The sequence below is a fragment of the Chiloscyllium punctatum genome, chromosome 29, assembly GCF_047496795.1.
Source record: "Chiloscyllium punctatum isolate Juve2018m chromosome 29, sChiPun1.3, whole genome shotgun sequence".
NCBI lineage: Eukaryota > Metazoa > Chordata > Chondrichthyes > Orectolobiformes > Hemiscylliidae > Chiloscyllium > Chiloscyllium punctatum.
Genome location: NC_092767.1, coordinates 56,217,120 through 56,233,866, shown reverse-complemented (window position 1 = coordinate 56,233,866; position 16,747 = coordinate 56,217,120). Strand labels below are relative to the sequence as shown.

Here is a 16,747-nt window from a genome sequence, read left to right as displayed (position 1 = left end):
AGCCCCACCCTCACTCTATTTATCTCTCAATCCCCTTACTCCCCCACATTCCTGATGAAGGGCTTATACCTGAAATATCGGTTCTCCTGCTCCTCGGATGCTGCCTAACCTGCTGTGCTTTTCCAGCACCACACATTTTGACTCTTACAGTGACTAATGTTACAGTGCTAAGTCTCACAGCACCCAGTGTTACAGTGGATAGTATTAAGGTATCCAATCTCCACAGTGCCCAACACTATCGTGCCCAGCCTCACACTGTCTCGTGTTACAGTGGCTATGTTACAGCATGCAGTCTCACTGTGCCTGGCCTCCACAGCAGCCAGTGTTATACCATACAATCTCACAGTGCCCAGTTTCACAGTGCCCAGTCTCTCAGTGTTTCCGATGTCTCACCCACCACCCCTACCACCATCACCGAGGTTTACTCTGCACCAACCTCTAACCCAGCCCCAGTTTTACCAAGTGTCCTGTTTCGGAGATATTCCTCCATGCACTGTACTGCCGTGTTGTCCATGTTGGGGTCAAACTTATTTGCAAAGAAACATCTCTGATGGACCACCCAATGTAGATCTCCTGCCCCATACACACAAACCAAGTGGCGATACCTTCCCGTGCAGGGAGGGTATAGGGCACCCCTCGCAACGTCACCAGCCTCAAAGGACCACTTTACTGCCTGGCCAAGTGTCCTGGTGGCTGCTTGGGTGTACGGGATGGAGCCTGGTACATTGGGCATTCTGTGCAGGGGAGCCCACACATGCTCGTCTGGGCTGTAGGTGTCCTCCGACCACTTGAGGAAGGCCTGGATCTCGGCACTGTCAAACACATGGCCAACAAACTCTCTGGAGGCCATGAAGTAGGCGCTGCCCACGAAGATGGAGGTGCTGATGTTCGGCTGATCTTTGAGTTGCGCGGTCAAGACGACTTGGTCGAGGGTATCGTGGTGGTATTGCCAACATTTCTAAAAGGCAAGTGCAAGAGAGACTGAGAGAGACGAGAAAGCAGAAATGATAGCTTTTCAACGTCACCTGTGGCTTTTTCCCTCCCCAACTCCTCTGCACTCTCCTCGCCCCCAGCTCCAGCAAGATCCATGCACACTCCTTCTCTCAGTTACTCACCTTACAGTGGAGAACAAGGCCATTCAGCCCCTCAGGCCTTTCTCACTCCTATTGCCTAGTGCCAGTCACCTGCCAATTTCCCCATATCCCTGCCTCCCAAACCATCTCCCAATGCTCATTCCCTGAGCAAACATAAAACTCATCCTCAAACTCTCCCAGTGGATCTCGCTCCAAAAATACACTTCAAGCTGTGCCCTCTGGTCATAAAGGTTGAGAGCACCAGAAAAATAGATCCTTCAGCCCATCGTGTCTGCGCTGGCAAAACAGGCTCCTTGCTACTCCAGTCTCATTTTCCAGCACTGGGAACATTGCCTTTCATGCCTCACCAGTGCAATGGAGACACTGTCCTGTGGTCATCAACTCCTGGAGTGGGACTTGAACACAGAGCTTTTGCCTTAGAGAGAAGGACATGGTGTGCAGGGATATAGTTCTTTGAAAGTTGCATTGCAGATAGACAGGGTGGTGAAGTAGGTGTTTGATACCTTTACCTTCATTGGTCAGTGTATTGAGTATAGGAGTTGGGATGTAATGTTGCAGCTGTAACAGAGATGGATAGAGCTCTGAAAGATAGTGGAATCAAGGGTTACGGGGATAAGGCAGGAACAGGATACTGATTGTGGATGATTAGCCATGATCATAATGAATGGTGATACTGGCTCGAAGGGCTGATGGCCTACTCCTGCACCTATTGTCTATAAGTAGGAGTATCTTTGATTATCTCTGATATGCCTTTGCCATTATCAAGTGTGATCTATTGTCTGTAGAGGACGTTGGTGAGTCCACTTTTAAAATACTGCATACAATTCTGGTCGCCCTTCGAAAGAAAGGATGTTGTTAAACTTGAGAGGGTGCAGAAAAGATTTACCAGGATGTTGCCGAGCTTGGAGGGCTTGAGCTACAGTAAGAGGTTGAATAGGCTAGGGCTATTTTCCCTGGAGTGTCAGACGCTGAGGGGTATCCGTACGGAAGTTCATAAAATCAGGAGGAGCATGGATAGATGTTGAAATAATCAGCCAGATGATAGTACACTTCACACAGCTTCCTTTATCACATACATGCAAGAAGACTCAACCAGCCGGGTCAAAGCCCACCCTTGCCTGGAGAGTCTGAAACAGGCAGTTGCAAACACACTTTTACACACAAATCAGTGTTCCCTTTTCACGAATCACATTTTGATTTCAAGCCTTAGCAACACAACTGATCAATCAGATCCTGATCTAGGTACATGACGTTTAGCATTAGATCATTGACCTTAAACTTCTACAACACCTGTTGAGTGTTGTTTCGGTCTTCCTGCCTTCTCACTTAATGGGAGCCAGTTTCAGTAAGCTAGCTAGCTTACATACGTGCTTGGCTGCACTTTTCTGTTGCTGCTCAGAATTGTTTAGCTGACCTCCTTTTCTGTTCTTGCCCCATTTTGATTCCTTCCAGGTCGGCTCTATAGCGAAAGGTCTTTTCCCAACGGTGGGGGAGTCCAAAACTAGAAGCATAGGTTTAAGGTGAGAGGGGAAAGACCTGAGGGGTTACTTTTTCATGCAGTGGGTGATGTGTGCCTGGAATGAGCTACCAAGAGGTGGTGGAGGCGGCTGGTACAATGACAATATTTAAAAGGCATCTAGATGTGGACATGAATAGGAATAGGTTAGAGAGATATGTGCCAAAGGCTGGCAAATGGGACTAGGTCAGATTGGGATGACTGGTCAGCGCAGACAGGTTGAACTGAAGGGTCTGTTCCATACTGGATGATGCTGTGACTCCATGCTCTCTGGTTATTGAGGTTTAGAGCACCAAAATAATAAGTTGCCCTTCAGCCCATCGTGTCTGCACTGGTCAAAAAGACAAGCTTCGAACTATTCTCATCCCATTTTGCAGCACTTGGCCCATACCCTTGAGTGTCTCACAAAAGCAATGAAGACACCTTCCTATGGCCATCAGCTCCTGGAGTAGGACTTGAATCCAAAGCTCCTCCCTCAGAGTGAAGGACACCACACATTAGATTCTCTACAGTATGGAAACAGGCCATTTGGCCCAACAAGTCCACACCAATCCTCTGAAGAGCAACCCATCCACACCCATTATCCTACCCGATATTTACCCTTGACTAATGTACCCGAACACTATGGGCAATTTAGCACGACAAATCTACCTGGCCTGCACATCTTTGTGGATTGTGGCAGGAAACCAGAGCACCCGGAGGAAACCCACGCAGACACGGGGAGAATGTGCAAACTCCACACAGACAATCGCCCAAGGCTGGAATCGAACCCAGGTCTTTGGCACTGTGAGGCAACAGTGCTAACCACTCAGCCACTGTGCTCTCCTTCCGCAAGACACAAGACACTTTATTTACATTGTATCAAAGATATCTTTTATCCTCGGTCCTTGTGGCATCATGCATGGGAGATATGGATCCTTGGTTACCAAGGGGAGGATAGATGGTATGCAGGAATGTGGATGGTGGAACAGGATCAAAAGGGCCAATGGCCTACTCTTGTTCCTTGTATGTATGGGAGCAGATTTTCTTTTTCCAACTTACATCGGAACTTGCCATCATCTCATACAAATGTAGTTTAGGCTTCCTTTACGTTTCAATTCCTCAGATCTCCCCACCATGCCTCTAACCCAAAATCTTACATCTGCATTCCATTGCACTTGTACAATCGGTGAACAGTGAAGTATATTTCCTTGTCTTCATTACCGAGTGCTCACCCTGTACCCATTGAATAAACCTCACCCCAATCTCCTTTGTTCCAATGGGAGCATCGTTGACCTTTCCAACTGTGCCATCCAACTTAAATCCTGGCACCATTCTGCGAAATCTCCTCCCTGTCCTGAGGGCCCTCACATCGTTTTATAGTCACTGGAAATGACCACAACAATCCAACTGGGGCTAAACCAACTCGACATGCAGCATAACTCAACTATTTATTGGCATCAATGCCTCTATTTATGAAGCCTTCTGCTTTTCTACCCTCTTATGGCCTCCCCCATCTTCTAATGTTGATGAATGTTTATCGCCAGATCCCTCTAATCCTGCGCACTCTTTACGATTGTGCCATTACATTTCTATTACCTCTCCACATCCTTCTCCCAAAACATAGCACCTTACACTGTTCTGTATTCACCTCTGACTGGATGCTGTCTGTTCATTGTGGTGACTCTGGACAATTCACATCATCCTCACCATTTGCCAATCCTCCAGGTTTATCATTGCCCCGAATATGAGCATTCTGCCACATACTCCAAGATTGATATCACTGACATATTGAATAAAAGCAGTCATCTATTTAGGGCTGAGATACGGAAACATTTAACTGACACGATAGTGAAGTTATGGAAAGCTGTGGAGTTTGAGTCATTGAATATATCCAAGAATGTGATTAACAAATATTTAGGGTTTCAAAAGCATCAAAGGCATGGGGAGAAAGTGTTGAGATAGAGAATTAGCTATGATCATATAGTATGGTGGGCCTCATGGAGGGCCAAATCATCTTCTCCTGCTCCGGGTCTTGATGTTTATATGTCCCAGCTGTATGGATCATTCCCACCTACCAACCTACCAACCTCTCGTCCAAAACAAGATCCATGAATCAGGGCTTGTGTTGTCAATTTTGTTGTCCAGCCGTTTTTATCTAGTGCCTAGTGAAACACTTCATTGAATCCAGTTCAGACAACATTCTCTGCATTCAAATTCTCAGCTACTTCATCAATGCATGATGCGAGGTTGGAGACTTACCTTTTGAAAACCTGCACTGGCTTCGCTTCATTAATTTGATCTAAGGCAGGTTGGTGCGAATTGCAGCCATAACTACCAGCATGAATGTCAAGTGCATGATATAAAGTAAACTAGGATCCATGCGGAGTGAGCCTCAGAGACCCAGGTTCAAGTCGCTTCTGTTCCAGAGTTGTGCGATAACATCTTTGAACAGGTTCATCAGTAAATGTAAGACCATTAGCAAGTCAGGACAGGAGTCGGCCATTTGGTCCCTCAAGCCAGCTTCACTAGGATCATGGCTGATTCAACATTCCTCAAGTCCATGTTCTTGCCCTATCCCCGTAACGCTTAATTCCCCAACTGAGCAAGAATCTATCCATCTGAGCCTTAAATATATACAAGGACAGCTCTCTGTGGCAAGGAATTCCAAAGATTCACAAGCTTCTGAGAGAGGAAATTCCACCTCATCTCAATCTTAAACTGGTGCCCCTTTATTCTGAGACAATACCCCCCCCGGTCCTGGACTCTCCCATGAGGAGAAACATCCTTTCAGCATTTACCCAGTCAAACCCCTTAATCCTGTCCATTTCAATGAGGTTACCTCTCATTCTTCTAAACTCCAGTGAGTAGAATCCTGTTTAGCCTTTTGTTTTTAAGACAATCACTCCATAATGGGGCCATCCCACTGAACATTCTCTTAACCTCCTCCAATGAAACAACATGTTTTCTTAAATATGGTGACCAGAAGTGCTCACAGTACTCCGGATGTGCTCTCACAAGCACCTTGCACAGTTGCAGTAAGACTTCCTGACTTTTATACTCCAACCCCCTTTCAAATAAGGGCAAACATTCCACTTCAGTTCTAAAGAAAGGTCACCAGACTCGAAACATTGACTCTGTTTTCTCTCCATGAATGCTACCCGACCTGCTGAGTCTCTCCAGAAATTTCTGTTTTCGTCCAACATTCGATTAGTCTTCCCAATTACCTGCTGCCCTCGTGTGCAAGCTTTCCTCGTTTCATTCACTAGTTCCCCTAAGTCCCTTTGTGTTGCAGCTTTCTGAAGCTTTCTCCATTTAAATAATATTCTATTCTTTTGATTTCCCTTCCAAATGAACAACTTCACATTTTCCCACATTGCACTCCATTTGCCAACATTTTTGCCAACTTAACCTATCAATATCTGACTGTAAAGCACATAAGACAACATTTTTTACTGTAACTCGATTATACATGACATTAATATTTCAGCAAGGTTTGAGAATTTTTGTAGTTCAGGTTGAGGTTCTAGATGTAGGTTTTGCTCGCTGAGTTGGAAGGTTCGCTGATGATGTTGCCTAGTATGGTGACAAAACATCTCAAAATGAACCTTCCAGCTTAACAAGCAAACCTACATCCAGAGTAATATTTCAAGTCAATCTCAGAGTACAACGGGATCTTGATCAGATGGGATAATAGGCCGAGGAGTGCCAGATGGAGTTTAATGTCGATAAATGTGAGGTGCTCCATTTTGGAAAGGCAAATCAAGGCAGGAATAATACACTTCATGGTAAAGTCTGGGGAGTGATGATGAAACAAGGGATCGTGGAATGCAGATTCATAGTTTCTTGAAAAAGGAGTCGCAGATCGACAGGGTAGTGAAGAAGTTGTTTGCTACACTTGTCATTATTGGTCAGTGCATTGTGTGTAGGAGTTGGGAGGTCATGCTGTGGCTGAACAGGACATTGGTTTGGCAATTTCTGGAATACAGCATGCAATTCTGGTCTCCCTGCTATAGGAAGGATGTTGTGAAACTTGAAAAGGTTCAGAAAAGATTTACAAGATGTTGCCAGAGCTGAATGTGGAAATGCAGGAGATTGGTACTAGATGTGGAATAATTACAGACACGATGAACTGAATGGCATCCTTCCGCAAGAATTCTTTAATTCTGTGACTGGCGCAGAGGGAGATTAACTTCAAGGTTCATGTTATCAGGAGGGACACCAAAGCCCTAAGCTGAGTGGTCAGAAAACTCCCTCCTCTTTATTTGAACTAAGGCATAACCTGTCTCCACCAATATCATAGCATAAGTCAGCCATTCGTCCCTTCAAGTCTGCTCCACCATTCAAGAAGATCACTGCTCTTCTGGTTGCAATTTCAATTCCACATTTCTATCGTTTGCCCCGGGGTCCTTATCTTTTTTTAAAAAAAAGGTCACCTTGCTCACCCTTTCATAACTTCATCAACTCAGCCTTCACAACTTCGTACAGAAGAGATTTACACAGTGCAACAGCCCTCTCAGGGGAAAATAATTCTGCAAGGCAATGGTGAGGTCACTTTTGGAGTACTGGGTAAATTTGTGATCGCCCTGCTGTTGGAAGGGTGTTGTTAAACTGCAAAGGATGCAGAATAGATTTACAAAGATGTTGCCAGGACTGCAGTTATAAGGAGAGGCTAGATAGGCTAGGACGTTTCTCACTGGAGTATTGGAGGGTGAAGGGTGACCATATAGAGGTTTATAAAATTGTGGGGGAAATCAATAAAAGTGAATAGCCCCAGGATGGGGGAGTCCAAACCCAGAGGGCATAGGTTTAAGGTGAGACCTGAGGGTGGTGCAAATACACAGCAAGTTGCCAAAAAGAATTGTTGTAGTGGGTACAATCACAAGATTTAACAGATGACATAAATAGGACAAGTTTAGAGGGATATGGACCAAACACAGGATAAGGGGACTAGTTCCAATTAGGATACCTGGTTGGCATGGATGAGTTGGACGAAAGGGTATGTTTCGGTGCTGTAGGACTCTGACGATATCTTATTCTACAGAACATCTTGTCAAACCTACAAGAGAAAGCAATGTCCCAGCAACCACCTTACCATGTCCCCTCAGAGAAACTTATACATTTCAAAAAGATCTCTCAGATTTCCAAACTTAAATGTGTAAAAGCCAATTTGTTCAACCTTCCTTCATAAGATAAACCCTTCATCCTAGGAAAAAGGCAGGTGAAACTTGCTGTCAATGTAATTAATTTATGTTTTAAATGAGAGAAAAATGTACAGACTGATTCTGATGTGGTCTCATCAAGGCCTTGTATGGCACTCTCTCCACCCCTCTGGCCTGGAAATGGACTCTACATTTTGAAGAAAAATGTATGTACTAATGGACTCTGGACGAGAAAGGACTCTGTTTGTTGGTAATTAAGTGTCATATGGTTTGTTGGGCTTATCACCTGCACTGTCTTGCATGTCCCTGGGTCTGTCAGGTCTTACTGTGAGCTGGGAGGCTCATGGGTCGTCCTGAAAGCTGTCACCCTGAGAGCCGGAGGGTGGGTAAGCCATCCTGTGAACCTGAAGGTTGGTAGGCTGTCCCGAAAGCCAGAGGGTGGGTCGGCCACCCTGATGACAGTCTCCCTGAGAGCTAGGTGGTGGGTAGACCGTTCTGAGCACTGTTGTCCCGAAAAGGGGTAATCGGGACGGGCTGTCCTAGAGGTGGTCGAAAGCTGTGTCAGAGCAGCCGAGAGCCAGAAAGCGCGTAGGGGGCGGGCTGAGATCCAGAAGGCTTGTGGGCTACCCTGCACGCTGTCGTCCCAGGGAAGGGGACAGGCTGTCCTAGAGGTGGCCGAAGGTGTGCCAGGATAGCCCACTGGCCAGATGGCGCATCGGGGTGGGTGAGAGCCCAATGGTACATAGGGGCAGACCGAGAGCTAGAAGATGGGTAGCCGTCCTCAGCGCTGTCACCCCAGGTGGGTACTGGGGCGGACAGTCTTAGAGGTGGTCGAAAGGTGTGTCAGGGCAGACCGAGAGCCGGAAGGCGTGTAGGGGCGGGCTGCCTGAGAGTGGTTGGAAGGTGGGAGGGACGGGGGCTTGCTGGGTCTGTATTATCTGCACTTTTTAATGTAACAGGATTGTCTTATGCATAAATGTCATTGTTGCTGTCTTTTCATATTTGAAATTGGGATTTGTGGTTTGTCCTCAATTCCCTGTAAACTGGTTGAACGGTAAGGTTTGGGGCCTAGCTTTGCTGCTCCTCTCCCTTGTAAAATTGCTGATGTATGCAGCTGTAAATGTTAACTGTTGTGCAGTAACCTCTTTTTTGTACTTGTTTAATAAAATAAAAAAATAAACAGGGGAATGCTCCTCTCCCTTGTAAAATTGCTGTCTCTTGTATACAGTTGTAAATGTTAACTGTTTTTGTAAATTGTTTTGTAACTGTTTAATAAAATTTATAAACAGGAGATTCAGAGGTCTTCTTGATTTAGGGGCTGACTCTGTGCTGGCTGGGTCACAGTCAGTGTGTTACTGTTGGTTTCTGCTTGTTTTTTGTATGGCGGAAACCTGATTCCTGAACTGGCTGAATTATTTAGCCAGTTTGTTAACTGACATTCCTTTAGGGAGGACTGATTGTTAAACTCCTGATGCACATACTGTGTTTCAGATGTAACTCAGTTCTCATTAGGGGACTGTTGTTTCACTGACTGGTTATAGTCTGTGTGTTACTCTTTTCTTCACTTTTGAGAAAAGGACAATGTTAATTTTGTGGTAGGGCTTAGCCCTTGGACTCTAGTTTTGTTTTTTGTATGTGTCCTCACTGTTCGGACTGAGCCCTTGTGGAAGACATACATTTTATCAGAGGAGCTGTTCCTATGGGGAGGCCTAGCCCTCAGACTGGGCCTCTGAAGATTGAACACCTGTGTGTGTGCTGGGAGGTGAGCACTTGCTGTATCCTGGAGTTTGGGAGAAGACCTTCCCTTCAGGAATGGACCAAAACCCCTGTGAGTTAACCACCTTTACAATGTACTGTGTTCCTGTGAGTGGGCCTGGCTCTCCAAGGATGTGCCAGGACTCCATGGAGACTGAACACCTGTGTGCTGTGGGGTGTGCATTTGCTGCCTTTGGGAGTGGACTCTGCCCTTGGTTGGAGACCCTGTTTTTAGCAGTGGACTCGATTTCTGACAACACATGTTGTAAACTGGAGTGGACTCTGTTCCTGAGAACTCTATTTTTTTGAAGACTCTATATTTAATCTCTGTGTACCAGAAAAGACTCTGTTTTTTCACAATTAACTCGACTGAGTTTCTTGTTGGGCTTATCACCTGCACTGTCTTGTGTGTCTCTGGGTCTGGCAGGCCTTACTGTGAGCTGGGACGTTCATGGGTTGTCCTGAAAGCTGTCACCCCGAGAACCAGAGGGTGGGTAGGCCACCCTGATGCCAGTTGCCCCTAGAGCCAGTAGATGGGTAGGCCATTCTGAGCGCAGTTGTCCTGAGAAGGGGTGATCAGGATGGGCTGTCCTGCAGGTGGTCAGAAGATTTCTCAGAGCAGCCAAGAGCCAGAAGGCGCATAGGGGCAGGCTGAGATCCAGAAGGCTTGTGGTCTACCCTGCACGCTGTCGTCCCTGGGAAGGTGACGGGCTGTCCTAGAGGTGCCAGAAGGTGTGTCGGGGTAGTCCACTGGCCAGACGGTGCATTGGGGTGATGAGAGCCCAGTGGTAAGTAGGGGCAGACAGACAGCCAGAAGCAGTCCTCAGCACTGCCGCCCCGGGCGGGTAACGGGGCAGGCTGTCCTCGAGGTGGTCGAAAGGTGTGTCAGGGCGGATCGAGAGCCGGAAGGTACATAGGGGCGGGCTGCCTTAGAGCGGCCGGAAGGTGGGAGGGATTGGGGTCGGGGGGGTGGGAAGACTTGCTGGTTTTTTGGGGGTCTGTATTGTATGCACTGTTTCTTACACAAGTGGACTGTCTTATATGTATGAATGTCATTGTTACTGTTTGTAATGATTGAAACTGTGGTTTGAGGTTTGTCCTCCTTTCCCTGAAAACCGGTTGAATGTCAGGATTTGGGGCTTGGCTTTGTCATTCCCCTCCCTTGTAAAATTGCTATTTCTCTGTATACAGCTATAAATGTAATTGTTTGTATAAACTGTGAATTGTTTAATAAAATATAAATAAACAGGACTGTCTGTTTCCTTTCTTCCTGGTGAAGGAATATAAATTGTGAGGAGCAATTATAAATGTTGTCTGCGAAGATCACAAAGCTGAATCATGAAAGAGGAAGGGGAGTGTAGGTTAAGCTAGATATACTTGTACAAACAGTTATAAGCATCTGTTTCCCGCTTCTGCAAAAACAAAAACCACAATCAAGAGGTCATAAGGCTCAGTGTGGATGAAGAATGAGAGGAAATGTTGCTTTAGCAAGCAAGGAAGCAGATGGCAGTGAAGGTAGATATACGCTAACAATAGACCACAGAGGGATGTGGTGAAATGGCCAAGCAAAACCTGTACTGTTACGCACAAGGCCAGATAAGGCAAGAGATAAACAAGAGGAATGGGCACTGGGTTTAGAGTAGTGGGAGGAGGGAAAGGGAAATGAATTGTATCAAGGGTTTGTACTGTGCGCCTACCCTGTAGACACCATTCTTGCAAGAGTATATCAGATGATACTGCTGCAGCAGATCTTGTCTTGGACTGAAATTATTGAAGTGAGTGAGTTCTATTTCCCACATAAATTAAGATTTACACACTTGTCAGATGCAGTGAAAAACACCTACACACATATGACATGGGTACTAGGGAAAAATAAGCATGACTGCTGTCGGGTGGTAGTGGAAGAAAAATAAACAGGCATGTCAAGGGATCTGCTCACTGAGAGCTGGCTCTCGGGAAGCTGGATCAGCATATGAAGGACTCTTCAATCCTCTTGAGGAGACTGACTTCAAAACAGCTTCAGTGTGTCTTATGTGCTGCTGTTGGTCTCTTCCTACTGAGGAGGAGTTTATTTTTAATTTTTTTTTCATAGTTTGTTGTGATTTGTTTTCTGGGGTTTCTTTCTGCTTATTTCTGTTAATTTGAAGCTGTGCTCAGCTGTACAGGCAGCTACTACCACACTACTGCTACAGTCTGGTCCTGCTCCTGCTACTGAAGCCTGGAACTCGCCTGCACCCCTGCTGCTGCTGCCTGGGCCTAGCTACACCTGGGGACCACTTCGACTGCTACTCCTGAGGCTGCTTCTGAAAAAAAAAATAAACAAGACGATCAGATGTTCTGTTCACTCTGAGCTGGCTCTGAGGAAGCTGCATCCGTGTCAAGGACTGCATGTGTAAACAAGATGGTGAGTTGGTGACTGGATAATGGCCTCTGTGAAGTTATTCTTGATGTCGGGGTTTCCTGCTCCTCGGATGCTGCCTGACCTGCTATGCTCTTCCAACACTGTTCTAATCTTGACTGTAATCTCCAGCAACTGCAGTACCCACTTACAGTCATAGAGATGTACAGCAAGGAAACAGATCCTTCGGTCCGACCAGATATCCCGACCCAATCCAGTTCCACCTGCCAGCACCCGGCCCATATCCCTCCAAACCCTTCCTCTTAATATACCCATCCAAATGCCTCTTAAATGTTGCAATTGTACCAGCCTCCACCACATCCTCTGGCAGCTCATTCCATACGCGTACCACACTCTCCATGAAAATGTTGCCCCTTCGGTCTCTTTTATATCTTTTCCCTCTCACCCGAAACCTATGTCCTCTAGTTCTGGACTCCCCGACCCCAGGGAAAAGACTTTATCTATTTATCCTATCCATGCCCCTCATAATTTTGTAAACCTCTATAAGCTCACCCCTCAGCCTCCAACACTCCAGGGAAAACCACCTCAGCCTGTTCCGCCTCTCCCTATAGCTCAAATCCTCCAACCCTGGCAACATCCTTGTAAATCATTTTGGAATCCTTTCAAGTTTCACAACATCTTTCCAATAGGAAAGAGACCAGAATTGCACGCAATATTACAACAGTGGCCTTACCAATGTCCTGTACATCCGCAACATGACCTCCCAACTCCTGTACTCCATAGTCTGATCAATAAAGGAGCGTATACCAAACATTGCTTTCACTATCCTATCTACCTGCGACTCCGCTTTCAAGGAGCTATGAACCTGCACTCCAAGGTCTCTGTTCAGCAACACTCCCAAGGACCTTACCATTAAGTGTATAAGTCCTGCTAAGATTTGCTTTCCCAAAATGCAGCACCTCGCATTTATCTGAATTAAACTCCATCTGCCACTTCTCAGCTCATTGGCCCATCTGGTCCAGATCCTGTTGTAATCTGAGGTAACACTCTTCGCTGTCCACTACACCTTCAATTTTGGTGTCATCTGCAAACTTACTAACTGTACCTCTTATGCTCTCATCCAAATCATTTATGTAAATGACAAAAAGTAGAGGGCCCAGCACCGATCGTTATGGCACTCCACTGGTCACAGGTCTCCAGTCTGAAAAACAATCCTCCACCACCACCCTCTGTCTTCTACCTTTTGAGCCAGTTCTGTATCCAAATGGCTCGTTCTCCCTGTATTCCATGAGATCCAACCTTGCTAATCAGTGTCCCATGGGGAACCTTGTTGAATACCTTACTGAAACCCATATAGATCACATTTACCGCTCTGCCCTCATCAATCCTCTTTATTACTTCAAAAAACTCAATCAAGTTTGTGAGACTATTTCACTATCAACCTAAGAACAATCCTTCACATGCTCTGAACCAAACTTAAATTCTTTTTTGTTCACTCTTAACTCTTAAGGGGTAGCCATAATCACCCACATGGGCCCCAACTATGCCTGCCTCTTCATCCATCAGCACCATTCCTCACCTTTTCCTCCACTACATTGATGACTGGATTGGCACTACCTCGTATTTGCATGAGGTGGTTGAAAAGTTCATTAATTCTAATTCTACCAACACCTTCCAACCTGACCTCAAATTCACCCGGACAATCTCGGACACCTCCTTCCCCTTCCTGGACCTCTCCATCTCCATCTCCATCTCTGGCAACTGACTAACTGTGGACATCTACTACAAACCCACCAACTCCCACAGCTACCTGGAATACACCTCCTCCCACACTATCCCTTATTCCCAATTTCTCTGCCTCTGCTGCATCTATACCCAGGAGGACCAATTCCACCACAGAACATCCCAGATGGTGTCCTACCTCAAAAACTACAATTTCCTCTCCCACATGATTGACAATGCCCTCCAGTGCATTTGTTCCATTTCCTGTACCTTCACCCTTGAACCACACCCCTCCCAACGCAACAGGGACAGAACCCCTTGGTCCTCACCTTCTACCCCACCAACATCTGGATACATTGCATTATCCTCCACCACTTCTGCCACTTACAAACAGACCGCACCATTAGGGACATATTTCCCTCTGCAGTCCATCTGCATTTCAGAGACTATTCCCTCTGCAACTCCCTTGTCAGATCCACACCCCTCACCAACCCACCTTCCCTGGCCTCTGAAAAGTGCAAAACCTGCACCCACACCTCCCCCCTCACCTCCGTCCAAGGCTCCAAAGGATCCTTCCACATCTGACAAATATACTTGTACCTCCACCAATGTCATCTACTGCATCCATTGCATCCAATGTGGTGTCCTCTACATCGGGGAGACAGAACTCTTACTTGCGGATTGTTTCAGAGAACATCTCTGGGACACCCACACCAACCAACCCCACCACCCCGTGGCTGAACACTTTAACTCCCCCTCCCACCAAGGGAATGCAGGTCCTGACGCCTGGATATTCCACCTTGGAACCCTGATCCGTCTGGTTGCAATGTCGATTTCACTAGTTTCATTATTTCCCCACCCCACCTTATCGCAGTCCCAAGCCTCCAACTCAGAATCACCCTCCTGACTGGTCCATCTTCCTTCCCACCTGTCCACTTGACCTTCCACCTCCCCCCCATACCTTCATCTATCACATTCCCAGCTACCTTCCACCCCCAGCCCCACACCCATCCCACTTATCTCTCGGCCCCCTGGTCCACAAACCTCATTCCTGATGAAGGGCTTATGTCCGAAACATTGATTCTTCAGATGCTGCCTGACCCGCTGTGCTTTTCCAGTGCCACACTCTTGACTCTGATCTCCAGTATCTGTAGTCCTCACTTTCTCCTACACTCTTAACCTACCTACATTCCCGTATACTCTCGTAATCAGTCTATATCCCTCCTTATCCCAGGCTCAGCCCCTCTTTCTACCCCAACCCTTTCACCTGACCATGTTCCCTTCCACCCATCTGCTCCACCCCACCCACTGTCCAATCACAGCCACCTTCTCCCTGCATCCACCAATCGCCATCCCACCTACCTTTCCCCAGTCCCACACCCCCATTCTGCAGCCCCTTCCTCTCCCTGGGTTCTGATGCAAGTTTCCGACCTGAAACGTCAATTGCCCTTCTGTTTGCAGCTCAACTCTCCAACTCCTCTATATTCCTTTGTACATGCTGAACCTCCCTCCATGCAATTGAACTGTTTTAACAAACCTGTCTCTCTTTTGTTACAGAGGGAGAGAGAAGAGTTACTGAGGGAGAGGGATAAATTAGTGGAGGAAAGGGATTACAAAAGGGAGAGGGGTTATAGAAGGAGAGAGGTTACAAAGGGGTTACCCTTCCGTTTCCCCTTTGTAACAGGCAGGAGTAAAGAACTGGAGGGGGGAGAGAGAGAGATGTTGGAGGGAGGGAGGATGGAAACACTTGGATGGAGAGAGGCCCAGCAGACAGGAAGGCAGTTACCTTTTTGAACCCTGGTGCAGGATCCGACTCAATCACGTTGGAGCCGTTCAGAGCTCTGAGGCTGCGGACTATCTCCCGGTTGGTCTTCAGGGGGAAGTCTTGGCCACACACGTTGATGAAGTACTTCCAGGGGACAGGGCTCTCCAGCAGCTCCTTCATGCAGTTGAGATCTGCCTGAACTCTGCTCCAGCCAGCATAGGTGACCCACTCCAGCTTGGCTGCGACAAAGACATTGTGGATACACGAAGCGATGGCCCGAACGGCCGCATGAAATTGACTCGGGGATTTGCGGTCTACGTGGATACAGTAGACATTCTGTGGGGCATAAATGCTCAGTAGAAGCCTCTCGAACATCTCAATGCTCTGGTGGATGACCATGGAGTAAGCCAAGGGGAAGTGTTCCTCCTCAGGGCTCAGGGGGACAGTGATATACTTGAGGGCCCTCACAAACGATCTGCAATTTCGGGTCATGTTCAGATAATCTCCCTCAGTGGCGGCCTGGTGCTTGAGGGAGACAGTAATGAAGTTGAGGAGGGTCCTTTCCACCTCCTGCCTGTCCCCCTGGATGATCTGCCAGCAGGTGGAGTTCTCCTCAACTGGAGAAGGTGTTCCTGTATTGGACTGGCGCCTGGTTTCATCAGCCTGAGGGTCAGCCGGCCCCCTCCTCTCTGGGCCAGCAGCCATTGGCACAACAAGACCACACTGAGCACACACGCACAGAGGCAGGACCAGCGGGTACAATGCTGGCTCAGCTTGGGCATAGCGCTTTCCAGAGGGCAGTGTCCCCAGCCTATAGGCGATAGGCAAATGCAGAATGGATGCTCTCTGTGCTGGGCAGCACTGCCTCCACCAGGCTGTGGGGAAGGAGTGACTGCAATTTGCTGGAGAGGTCGCAGCAGCCAGTCCCCTCTCCTTGTTAGACTCTTGTCTTTCATTTTCCCCAAGATTCAACGAATGACTCCAACTTTCACTCCCTCTCCCCCGGAACTGCTCTCCCTCTGGAATTTATCTCCACTTTAACACCTCTCCCTCTCTCCGTTACCCCTTTGTAACCCCTCTCCCTCTATAATCCCTCTCCCTTTCGTAATCCCTCTCCTCCACGAACTCATCCCTCTCCCTCAGTAACTCCTCTCGCTCCCTCTGTAACTCCTCTCTCCCTCTGTAACTCCTCTCTCTCGTTCCTCTCTCTGTAACTCCTCTCTCTCTCACACACACATTAACTCCTCTCTCTCTTTCTCTGTCCCTCAGTAACTCCTCTCCTCCCTCACTCGGTAACACTCTATCTCGGTAACTCCTCTCTCCCTCTCTCGGTAACTCTCTCCCTCTCTCAGTAACTCCTCTCCCTGTCTCTCTCAGTAACTCCTCCCGCCCTCC

At 47.3% G+C, this 16,747-nt stretch overlaps 1 protein-coding gene across 1 annotated transcript; it reads right to left on the bottom strand.

Annotated features, from left to right (window-relative positions):
• Positions 1-421: 421 nt before the first annotated feature.
• On the bottom strand, positions 422-15,859 carry LOC140454674 (beta-1,3-galactosyl-O-glycosyl-glycoprotein beta-1,6-N-acetylglucosaminyltransferase 3-like). The gene is made up of 2 exons (XM_072549606.1): positions 15,374-15,859; positions 422-958 (listed from the first exon to the last, which is right to left on the bottom strand). The coding sequence occupies exons 1-2, from the start codon at positions 15,842-15,844 to the stop codon at positions 422-424; spliced, it is 1,008 nt and encodes a 335-aa protein (XP_072405707.1). The 5' UTR covers positions 15,845-15,859.
• Positions 15,860-16,747: the final 888 nt, after the last annotated feature.